Genomic DNA, 12,318 nt, shown 5'->3' on the forward strand with positions numbered 1-12,318 from the left:
AATAAGAGGGGCATATGGGTAATTAAGAAGAGAATAGGTAGAGTTGCCGTCAACTTCCGTCCGACTGGCACACAATTGAGGCTGTCGACAGCTGTAATCCATGCTTAGGTTAGCAAACTAAATGCCCACAAAATCCGAAACCATAACCAAAACCAACCAGCCCTCTACCCCCACCCACACATTTATTAAAATAAAATTTAATATTAAACAGAAATAAATATATTTTTTTTTCATATTTGCTTTCATTTTTTCTTAATTACTTTTTTATTATTTTATATGTAAATTTTAATATATGTTATTAGAATTAAAATATTAAAACTCGATCTTTTGAGCTTTTTGGTTCGATATTTTTGAATTGATGGATTTGAAATTAGAGATTTCGAATTTTTAATGATAAATTATTTAAGTTTATATAAATTAATTTTTATTAAAATTTAATAAAAAGGCCTTTTTTCTGAATAAATATTTGGATTTCATTTGAGCTTACAATAACGATGAAGAGAGAAGCAACAACAGACTAGTGTCGTTAAGTGAGGAGTGGTGGGGCGCAGTGCGCATCCCTATGGACGACTCTTCTTCCTCTACCGCTGTTATCCTCACACCCTCTCCTCCAATCCGCCCGCGCACATTAGCTCCTTCCTCCTTTACCTTACGCCGCCTCCGCTAGTTAAACCCGAGCAGAGCACCAAAGAATAGATAGTTACATATATATATAGTGGGGTTTTGTTCGAGAAAACCCTAATGGATCCTTGTCCTTTCGTGAGGTTAACCGTAGGGAATCTGGCCATAAAAACTTCGGTGGCCGCCAAGCCAGCTCGCTCCGCCGTGCACCCTTCATCGTCGCCTTGTTTCTGCACAATTAAGCTGAATAACTTCCTCCTCCAGAACGCTGTAGTGCCGTACATTCCGCCAGAGACCACCCAATTCCCCGACGGAAACTCTCAGACCCTCGCCGCGAGCTTCCACCTAAGTAAACCCGATGTCGACAGGCTTACTGGGAAATCCTCCCTTTTCTCCACCTCAAAGAGGCCGCAACTCAAAATATCGGTTTACTCCGGTCGGCGCGGGGCCACGTGCGGCCTGAGCTCCGGGCGTCTGCTGGGGAAAATTTCTGTGCCGTTGGATCTGGCGGCAGCGGAGTCCAGGGCTATAGTTTTCCACAGTGGGTGGATTAATGTGGGGAAAGAAGCGAAAGGCATGGCGCAGTTTCACCTGAATGTGAAGGCGGAGCCGGAGCCGAGATTCGTATTCGAGTTCGACGGAGAGCCCGAATGCAGCCCTCAGGTTTTCCAAATCCGGGGGTCTATTCGCCAGCCGGTTTTCACCTGCAAGTTCAGTTTTCGTACAGGCGACCGCAATCAACGCTCCAGGTAAAGTAAAACGCAGAAAAGATAAGTAAAAGAAATAGAAAACAAGAATTGCTATTACTGTAATTATACGGAAAAGAAGATTTGTCAAATTAATTAGAATTCGAGACGCTTTACACTTTGAATTGTTTGAATATTAAAAACGTTAAGGAAAATGGTGTTTTATATTAAATTTGGTTATAAAAAATCTTCGGATTCACACTTCCACATTACTATTTGAATACCGCATATGAACTTGATATTTGAGTAAAGCCCATTCTTTGTTTTGCTTGAATGATTTTAAAGACAATATAGAAAGAAATCATACTTAGAGTGAAGTTTACAAATTCGTAATGGGGTTCTCTTTGTGATTTATCGACAGGTCTTTACCACCGGAACACAGTAGTGGTGCAAGAGGTTGGTTAACTTCGTTCGGGAGTGAAAGAGAAAGGCCCGGAAAAGAAAGAAAGGGATGGTCCATCACCATCCACGATCTCTCCGGTTCGCCAGTTGCGGCCGCCTCGATGGTGACGCCATTCGTAGCCTCGCCCGGTTCGGACAGAGTGAGCCGGTCCAACCCCGGTTGCTGGCTCATTCTCCGGCCTGGAGACGGCACGTGGAAGCCCTGGGGCCGCCTCGAGGCTTGGCGTGAGCGTGGCGCCGGCGACGGTCTGGGCTACCGTTTCGAACTAATTCCAGACTCTGCTGCCGCCGCAGGCATTGTCTTAGCCGAGTCAACACTTAGCTGCAGCAAGGGAGGGAAATTCGTTATAGACTTGAACGGCAACGGCAATGGTACACCGACAGGTACGCCAAAAAGCGCCGCCGCATCCCCGGGCTGCAGCCCCCGGAGCAGTGGCGATTTCGGGTACGGCCTGTGGCCGTACTGCATGTATAGAGGATTTGTAATGTCGGCTAGCGTGGAAGGCGAGGGACGCAGCGGGAGGGGGAAAACGGCGGCCCCTCAGGTGGAAGTGAGCGTACAGCACGTAAGTTGCACGGAGGACGCAGCGGCATTCGTGGCATTGTCGGCGGCTCTGGACCTGAGCATAGACGCTTGCAGGCTTTTCTCTCATAAGCTCCGCAAGGAACTCTGCCCTCCTCAGGATTTACTCTTCTGATCAATTTTCCCACCTCTGTGAAAATTAATTAACCTCTTTGTTACCCTTTTCTTTCTTTTCTGAATTTTAGTGATTTATGTGAGTGGTGAAAAATCAAGAATTGGGCAGTGGTGATGGGTTTTGAATTCTGTCATGACTGGACTGATTTTCGTAGCTTTAGTTACTAACTAAAAATAGGATTTAATGTACAGAGGAGGAGGAGGGTGTTTTTGTACCCTATTGGTGTGTGGATTGTGAGTTTTTGCCATTGTTGTTGTCAAGAATCAAAAAGTGAGATATGTTTATTTTCTTCAATTTTGATTTGAAGATGTTGATGATTTTTGTATAAACCAGCTTCATACTCTGTTGTGTAAGAATTGCTTTGTTACACTCTTGTTTTTCCCTTACATACTTATCAGCTTTTATTTTATTTGATGGGATTTTCATTTCGGTATGATTATTAAAGGAAACAAAGTTGATAAGGTGGTGGGCGTGTTGATATAAAAAGAGATGGGATGGGTGGAGCCGAGGCGTGGGTGCACGTAGGGTTGAGAATCAAGAGTTGATGTAATAATTTAATAATCGATTAGTGGAGTGGTGTGGTAATTATGGGAGATAGCTGTAATTGTAATGGGTTTAAACTTTAAACAAAGAAATGGTCGTAGTTGTAGGTGGGAATGGGGTTCAATTAGCTGTAGTCAGTAGCCTGCGTCTTACAAACACACACACGCACATATATATATATATATATATTTATGACGTGGAGACAAATGGGGTGAGCTTTTGTGGTTCAGTTTGTAGTATTTCTTTATTTATTTAATCCATTCATTAAGGAACTTCAACTCAGGGTTGTAATGTATTATCGTGTGGTGATTTCACTCTCCAGGTATTTGATGCAATACTCAAACATTTTTCTTTCCTTTCGCAATTGAAAATAGAGCTAATTACTATTATACCCCCTCTTAAAATGAAAAATTACACTTACATTTCCTCCAAATTTTATCATTTACACCTAACTTTCTGTCTTTAAGGTTTGTACAAAAATGCTGATTTTAGAAAAAAAAATTACATAAATTTTTCATTTTACTTTTAATATTTTATATAATAATTTTGTATTTACAAGGAAAAAATGTAACAAAGTTAGCCTCACTCGATATATATCACATTTATCCGCTTATAAGTAAAAGAATATTTTGATGAGTAAAATTAAAAATTTATATAATTTTTTTGTGATGTCGATATTTTCTGTACCCTAACAAAAATGAGTCGGGTGTAAATGAAAATTTTTCAAAAGGAATGCAAATGTAATTTTAAAAGTTATTTGGAGAGAAAGTGTAATTTTTCTTTTTCAGGAGGGGTCCAAGTGTAATTAACCCTTAAAAATATGGGAAGAACAACTAATATAATAATATATAGGATAAATTACTTTGGGACTTTTGAGGTTATATCAATATATACAAACATCCACTATTTTTCATAAAATTAAATCTACACCTCCTCATGTTATAATGTAATTTAACTTGGATGCATCATACGTATTACTACTCTATTATTGTTGAGAAGGGGTGTTTTGGAATCCTTAAAATTTGTCTATTATTTTTTATATTATTTCATCAAATGTTTACTTTCTCTTTTCATAACTTCCAATTTTTTCACTTTTCTTGACATTCATTTATTTAACTCTTTAATTCTCATAACTTCCTCTTCTAATTTCTTTCTAATATTTTAATTTACTCAATTAAAATAAATATTTAGAAATAATAATTAATTTTAATTTTTTTATTTAATATTTAACCATGGCAGAAGAAATGTGAGAAATGAGAGATTATAATATCTATTTGCAACTCGAGAAACTAAAATGAAATGTAAATTAAACATCAAATATGTGTGTGATTTTGAATATTTTTAAAAATATAATTTATTTGTATTTTGTTGTAATAAATCAAAATACATTTAATATATGTTTTGGAAAATAATAAAATAAATATTCGAAATGCCTTTCTTTTTTCTTTTTTAAGTGACGAGAAACAAAAAAAGCCTAAGAGATGTAAAACGAATAAACAGAGAGCTGAAGAAACCGAGAGAGAGAGAGTGGAGCAGCTGCAGCGAAGATGAAGCTACTAGGATGGTGGCTGATGCTTGTGGGTACGCTTCGATTGGCATCCGTTTGGTTCGGATTCTTCGACATTTGGGCTCTTCGCCTCGCCGTTTTCTCGCAAACCACAAGTATATATTTTTGCTCGTTTATTCATTCAACCAGTTCCATTTATTAATCTATTGTGTATTTGATGTGGGCTCGATCCATTGCATGTTTATTAAACTTGTGGAAGCGAACCCATTTCAGCATTGGTTGAATGAGAGTATCCATTTTTCGGGATTTGTGTTTTAGTGTTTGATTGGATCCAAATCAAGACGGAAATCCCCTAAAGTTCGCATTTTGTTGTGAATATTTCGTTCACTGCTGCAAAGAAAGTGGTGCGGTGTTTAAGGAATAGAAAGTAGGATTCGTAGGTAATTTAATGTGTAGAGCTCGAGTTAGCAGATCCTTGCTGCAGACATAAGCAATTGGATTTTGTTGTCAAGAAATAAGTTACAAAATCACCAAGTTGAGTTTGATGGTCGGCTAGTTTTTGATTGCTTCTGGCAAATTGCCTGATACTCATTTGGAAATATGGGTTTTCTTATTCAAGATTTGATTTGAAAATTAGAGTGGTTGCCTTGTGAACTTAGAGGATGGATTCTTTTAATGAAGTATGGCCTACGAGAGTATAATGCTTAGCAATGTGTCGTTGACGCTTTACTTATAGTACCTCTGCACTACAGCTTTGCTGAACCAATCTTTGCTTTTTATTTGTTTACTGGTTCCTTACTGGAGTTAATGGAATTTTCAGTATAATCTTTTTATGGTTTTAAACTTGAAAATTTTATTTCTCGCTAAAAGATTTTGTTGTTGTCTGGGTGAGGTTTCTGTAATTGGATGTCGAGCTAGTTAAAGTATAAACCAAATAAAGACAGTGTCTAAATTCGGTAGTTAGAATGTGAAAATTCATTTTCAGAATCCTTGTATGGATGGACAGAAAGAAATTGGCCAATGAAACTTCATTGAAATCTTAGTTATAGAGTGGATGTAGGGGAGGAGATTCCCTGGGAAAACATTTCTTCGAAATGGTTTCATATGCCTGAATTAGCAAAGGTGGGCATTGAGGTATTTACCATGTTATGCCCATGTTAGACATTTGGGATAATTCTTCTAATTTTTACCCCCTTATGGTTTTATATGCTTCAAGATCATACCAATGAAGTGTTTCTTTACTTATCTTCAGTATACCGTGCGAATCTTAGGCTGGCTGTGCTTCATAAACTAGATGTACCTATTTGTTAGAGGCTTATACAAATTCCCATTTTGACAAAATTTCAAGTCATGCCAAACTATAAATATAAATGTGATGTAGCTGGAAATTTTTTCTAACTGGGAATTTGGTATAAGCCTCTTACAAATATGTGCACTAGTTTATGAAGCATCACAGTGTTCCCTGCGTCCTTTTGCATTTATATATAACATTTCCATATTCAATTTCCCAAAATTTGCCTCCTATTCCTTGATGAGGATTTTCATAGTTGTACTTTTCATGTTGTAGTGACTGAAGTTCATGGACGGACATTTGGAGTTTGGACGCTGTTGACTTGCACTCTTTGCTTTCTTTGCGCATTCAACCTTGACAACAAACCTTTATATTTGGCCACTTTCCTATCCTTCATCTATGCTTTTGGTCACTTCTTGACTGAGTATCTGATTTATCATACCATGGCTATTGGGAATCTGACAACCGTTGGCATTTTTGCTGGTAATGTTGCTGCAGATACATAAGTGTTTATCTTGAATTCCATTTCATTGCTATTTAGACTACACTATCTTCTCTGCATCTGAAATTGCCGCTTTCAGCCAAAGATTAACAAATGTCATCATTTCTTGAGGTTCCAGTAGCATCATGTCTAACAATATTTTTAGTCACATGTTTTCAGAGGGAATGCCAGCACCTATGTGCAAAGTCATGCGTAACCATGCACACACTCAAACACTCCTCCTAAACACCAAATCAAGTCTGTTTTGCATGTTGCAGTGTAAATAACCATCCACGAGTTCCCATACAACAGTCTATGTTTCTGCATCGTTTTCTTTTCTGGTCTAATTCAGATGCATTAGTTGCTCCAAGTTCAATTGTCCTTCTGGATTCTTATGTTACGCACAATATTTTCATTGTCAATTTGAATTTTCTCTTTTCTGTTTCAAACTACGTATTGTTATGGTCAGGATACATTATTAGCTTGGCTAAATTTAAACTTAAAAATTGTATATTTCCAGGCACATCCATTATATGGATGTTGTTGCAGTGGAATTCACATCAGCCAACGAAGAGCAAACATGTGTGAAAGTGGCATCAAGCGGAAGTGTACTTGGACATTATCTTCAGTTATACTTGATCTTAACCTTGCACGAGTCAAGGTGTGTATAACTTGGGCACTTGGTAAACATTCTTCATGGGCTTCATTAGAATCTAACTATATCGGCTTCAAGTTTACTACAACTGCGACGCATGCATATAATTTTTCAGACTCTTGAAGATGATATCACTGTTCTGATCATTGATCAATGTGTTATGTGTTCATGTGATGGATGATGTGAATTTGCAGACAGGGTTTAGATTGCTAATGGATGCTATTGATTTTCATCTTCTATATAGCTTTTCTCAAACAAGATCAAAGTATGGAGTTTGTTCTGTTCTAAGTATAAATAGTGTTCTTGGCTTGTAGATATCAATGGCATTTCCTTGGGTTTGTGGTGACTGCTTCGCCCTATGGACACAAGTTATAGCTCAATCTCGACATTCATTAGACACAGATGCTGGTAGAGATGAGTTTATTTTACCTGAAAAGATTACAATGTCAGGGCTATGAGTTGATGTTAGACGCTAACATCTACCAGCAAAGATTTATTACACAAGTAATTATGGTTCATCAGTTCAGTCTTTTCCATAACTAGACAGACAACAGAAATCATTTCATTTAGTAAAAGGATTGCAGAAAGAGAATGATAAGTGTTTATACCTACTACTTATTTTATCTTTGGGTATAATTGAAGTTTTCCCAATAAACCTTCTTCAAAAATGGTAATGCTTCCAAAGATAAATAAGTGGTAGGTGTAAACATGAATAGTGAACTTGAAATCTTAGACAAGAATTGAGCAGACATTTAGATTTCACAGATATTGAGGATGAGTCTCATAATGACCAGGAAAAGAATCAAGGAAGACTAGGGTGTTTGTATTTATAATATCTTATAAGTTCATAATGTTTTTGAGGTCTTTGGGTGAAATAAGATCGGGTAGTTTATAATATGTTCTAATGGCAAATTTGCAATTAATTTAAACAAAACTGAACCAACTTGTTGAGAATTTGAAATAAGTAGGGAATTTCTTACATTGGCTCCCAACATCTTACTTTTGGATTTTATAAGGTAATTTTCTAAAAAAAATTATGTAACACTTGAGAACATTATATAAAATATTATTAAAAGGCTTTACAAGCTCAGCCAAACACCTTTAGAATTTACAGTTAACTCAAAAGATTAACACCACCACCGATCACTCCATTATCATTAATCATATCAAGAACACCCTAACCTTTAACAATCTTTACCTATCCTTGTCATCTTCATCAATCAACTCCAGCAACTGATCATGCTCTGTTTCTTCACTCTTTTCTTTATCCCCTGCATCCATCTCTTCATCCCGATCGACGCTTTCTTCTTCACCGGCCTCTCTCTCTCTACTTTCTCCATCCTCTACTCCCACTTCTTCTTCCCCATCCTTTTGACCCTCTGCGGCAACTTCATCCGCTCCTCGTCTCAGCTCCTTCCTCCCCTTCTTCAATAATTGATACTCATCATTCCCAGACACTTGTGCAGGTCTCCTCTCCAAAGCACCACCATTCTTGTCATGTGATTGGTAAAGAAACCATATGCAAATGGCAAGGAGCACAAATATCCAAAGAGCATGCTTTACTTTCAAGCTTTTTGACCTTTGATTCCTACTGCCTGATCTCTTCAGCATCTTCACTTTCAGACCACTCCCCTCCATCTATACTCTAGTTAGTCCAATCTGGTTGGAAAAACACAATGAAAATATAGTACTATCAGAAACTTCCTCACATTGATTGATCGGCAAACATGAGAAAACTCAGTTCTCATGCACATAGCATGCGATTATATATACATACACACATAGATACACATAAATTCACACACACACACAAAAAAAAAAAAAATAAAGAGCTAGAAACATATACTGCTAACAAGATTGAAAAGGTAACAGAGAATGAGAATGAGTAGTGAAAAAGAGTAGTTTATGCAGAAGATAAAGGAGGTGAAAATGAGTGGACATAAGAAGATTGGAAAGAAACTTAGCTAGTGGAGCAGAATGAAGTTGGTGTTGCAGTTCATATTTGGTGTATGGTGGCACTTCTTTAATCAGGACTGCTGGAATAGAAGCTCAAGAAAATGGTTTGCATAAGTACACAGTACACACACTGCACTTTGGGGGTAGGGTGGGAAGGGGGAGTATGGGGGTGTGGTACTGGAGAAGCAAGAATGCATTAACTCTATCTTGGCAGATGGTCTTTCTCTATTGGGCCTCTTTTCCAGTTCCAACTGCCTATTTTCCTTCACCCCAAGTAATCATTTTGACTCATTTATTTCAGTTTTATGTTTTTGTTTTTTTGTGTATTTATTGTATGTTCACGTTAATAACATACTTAATAGATGATGTATAAAATTTTGGGTAAAAACTTACAACCAGCTTCCCTAATATTTGACATAATTACAGATATTCTTTGTTGTTAAAAAAAAAAAAAAACTAATACCCTCGGTCTCCAACAAATAGCTCAATTCATTGAGTTTTCATCAATTTTTATAATGAAATGACCAAAATACTCTTGTATACTATAAATCACAATTTTGTTATTTAAAAAAATTAAAAGAAATTTATGTACAAAGTGGACAATTTTTTTTCACAGTTTTTCAAATATTTCCATCTACCTTGTTTGTTTTTTTTTTTTAAAAGAAAAATGCAGCAAGGGAAGAATTTACAGTTTCAGGTCTCTATACAATAATTACTTAATTTCATCAACTATTAAAACACAATCGGTAATTTTTTTCGACGAGAGAATATTCATAATTATGTTAAATTTTAAAAAAAATTATTACAATTTATCCTAAAAATTTAAGGTAAAAGTAGAAAGTTCGTACAGCAGGATTTGGAGTTTGGTTAATGTGGATACGTTTCAGGAAAATGATGGGCTCTAAATACAAAAATGCTTCATGAATTATAAGGCAAGATTGCAACATAAAAGAAGAAAGAGAGAGCAAAAGTGGATGCACTTTAATGCCACAATTCTCATTATTAACATCTCACTAGTTTTACAATCTTAATTTATTCAAATATTTTAAGAATTTATTTTAAAACAAGGCCCTGTCTCTGATAATCTTAAAAAACATCTTACATTATGTGTGAATTTATAAAATATTCTAAATAAATTTAGCCATACATCATCTGAGTTAAGTTTCATTATTGAATATATCAAAAAAATTGTGAGTTCGAATCTCACTGATATGGGTATCTGAGTTTAAATGTAATTGATGATGTAGTAGTCTACTAAAATTTTATTTTTTAAAAAAGATATTGATTTACCTGATTTTCTGTTTTTTGAACTATTAAAGGAAAGAAATCCTCTTACTTTTGTAGTATTTTGATTAGTTCCATAAATGTATCTATGTCTAACTCAAGCTAGTTAATTTCTCGTTTATTAATTATACGTTTGCAACTTTTGATGTACTAATTATTCTTTTAATTTAAATGTAATAAATAAAGTGATAAATTATATTTAATAGAACAAAATTAACAATTTCAATTTTCTTAAAATGATACTCAATTTAAATTTGAAATAACAGTAAATCACACCAAAATAGTTAACTTTGAGACTCCCCAAATATATATATTTTTTAATGTAGACGATGATTATACAATTACATTAATATTAATAAATTAAATAATATATTAATTTGATAATAAATTCATATTAAAAGAGAAAATACTTGCGTGTTTGATGGACTCAAACTCATGACCACAAATTTATTGATAGATCTTTAAAATAAATTTTAAATCTTGAAAATAGTGTTTATGAATGCAGACTCAAACGTATTTTTATATTGGGCCCTTGAGCAGACTCAGGACTATCTTTTTGGGCTACCTTTTGTTATTGGGCCAATATCATTACTAAAACAAAATAAAATAAATCAGATAAATAAAACTGGAAAAATTGTGGCAGATTTCTATAATAATGTATATATTCATTTAAGTGTTTAATTCTTATGGCTAACTGTATTTTCAATAAAAATCTTATTTAGGTGTCTGATCCACTAACATAATCTTCATTTGTCTACTCACGCTTTACATGAAATATTTTTAGTAGTCGATTTTAAATACTTCAAATATAATTTTATTTTTTTTTAAATAGACAAATAACAAACTCGTAGCACTTATGTGTCTGATGAGAATCGAATATATGACCCAACTCACTGGAATTATAAAATTTTATCATTAATTATTACGTCAAGATATTATTTCATACGTCCCATTTTAACTCTTTAAAATTATAATCAGTCATCAAAGAGGCATACCTTAGTTAGTAAAGTGATGTCCTATATCCACAAGCTCATAATGGTTGTTGGCTTGAATCCCATCAATGTGTTGGCGTTGAGATACTTCAATTGTAATTGTAGCGTACTGTAAAGATAGTTATTGATTTATTTATTTATTTTACATTGATACTTATATTTGTATTTTATTACACGTTATATGTATAGATCTTATATTTAATTTATTTAAATATATTTCAAAATATAAAATAAAGGGTAAATTATAACGGATTCTTATGAGGTTTGTCATACTTACAAACACATTCTTATCGTTTGAAAAATTACAAATACACCATCGGTATTAATATACGTCTAACAAATACTCCTTTACAATGGGTTGAACTGACATGAAAGAGTATTTGTTAAAAGATCGTTAGCTTTAAAAAATATATATATATCTATAATTTTTTAAATAATAAAAAAATACTTAAAATTATAATAAATTTCAAAAAAAATATTATAATTTACCATAAAATAAAATAAAAAGATTGGAATTGATTAATGTTTGGTGTAGTCGTGTGGGACTGACAATCCTTTTTTGATTTTGATAATTCGGACAAGACATGGTCGGAAATAATCAAAGCTGCTGCTGACCAACCCCACGGCTGTCTCACTTGTCGCATTCCTATCTTTTGATACTAACATCTACCCCCACTCAAAAACGATGCAACCGTTGAGAAGCAAAACAAAATAGTCCCTCATTTCCTGAATTTCTCTGATGAATAATTAGGTACATTACTCTTACACTCGATATCTGTACAATGTAAAAACAAAGCAATTTCTATGCATTTGATTGTAATAATGTGTTTGTGCCTTTTTTTTTTATAATAGAATCAAGAAATGAAATTATGTACAAATATTTGAAAAAAAATAAAAATCAATAGATGCCTAGGAATATATTATTAAAGTGAGACCAACAAAGGTATGTTGTACATCTTAATCTTTCTAAACCCCCTCACTTAATTAATAGTATAGATAATAATTTTATATTTTATTATTATGATTGTTTTGTATGTTTCTTTAAATTCACAAATTTTTCTGTAATGTCTGGAAACATGTCTTAGAAATGAAATTTTAGTCATGACTTACATGGAGTTCAATTGAGTACTACATAAATCTAC

The 12,318-nt window shown here is 34.5% G+C and overlaps 3 protein-coding genes across 4 annotated transcripts; 2 read left to right on the plus strand and 1 right to left on the minus strand.

Moving 5' to 3' along the window:
* On the plus strand, nt 469–2,823 carry LOC105159071. Its single transcript, XM_011076012.2, has 2 exons — nt 469–1,370; nt 1,729–2,823. Exons 1-2 carry the CDS (start codon nt 742–744, stop codon nt 2,465–2,467), a joined length of 1,368 nt encoding a protein of 455 aa, XP_011074314.1. The 5' UTR covers nt 469–741; the 3' UTR covers nt 2,468–2,823.
* Nucleotides 4,462–7,290, plus strand: LOC105159072 (ergosterol biosynthetic protein 28). The gene is made up of 3 exons (XM_011076013.2): nt 4,462–4,672; nt 6,085–6,291; nt 6,810–7,290. The coding sequence occupies exons 1-3, from the start codon at nt 4,558–4,560 to the stop codon at nt 6,875–6,877; spliced, it is 390 nt and encodes a 129-aa protein (XP_011074315.1). The 5' UTR covers nt 4,462–4,557; the 3' UTR covers nt 6,878–7,290.
* Nucleotides 7,990–9,160, minus strand: LOC110011698. 2 transcript variants are annotated; one of them, XM_020692466.1, is made up of 2 exons: nt 8,910–9,160; nt 7,990–8,603 (listed from the first exon to the last, which is right to left on the minus strand). In XM_020692466.1, the coding sequence occupies exon 2, from the start codon at nt 8,580–8,582 to the stop codon at nt 8,139–8,141; it is 444 nt and encodes a 147-aa protein (XP_020548125.1). In that variant the 5' UTR covers nt 8,583–8,603; nt 8,910–9,160; the 3' UTR covers nt 7,990–8,138. The 2 variants fall into 2 exon arrangements, with proteins under 2 accessions (XP_020548125.1, XP_020548126.1); XM_020692467.1 differs by lacking the exon at nt 8,910–9,160 and adding an exon at nt 8,791–8,890.

Source organism: Sesamum indicum, linkage group LG3 (genome assembly GCF_000512975.1).
Source record: "Sesamum indicum cultivar Zhongzhi No. 13 linkage group LG3, S_indicum_v1.0, whole genome shotgun sequence".
Classification (NCBI taxonomy): Eukaryota; Viridiplantae; Streptophyta; class Magnoliopsida; order Lamiales; family Pedaliaceae; genus Sesamum; species Sesamum indicum.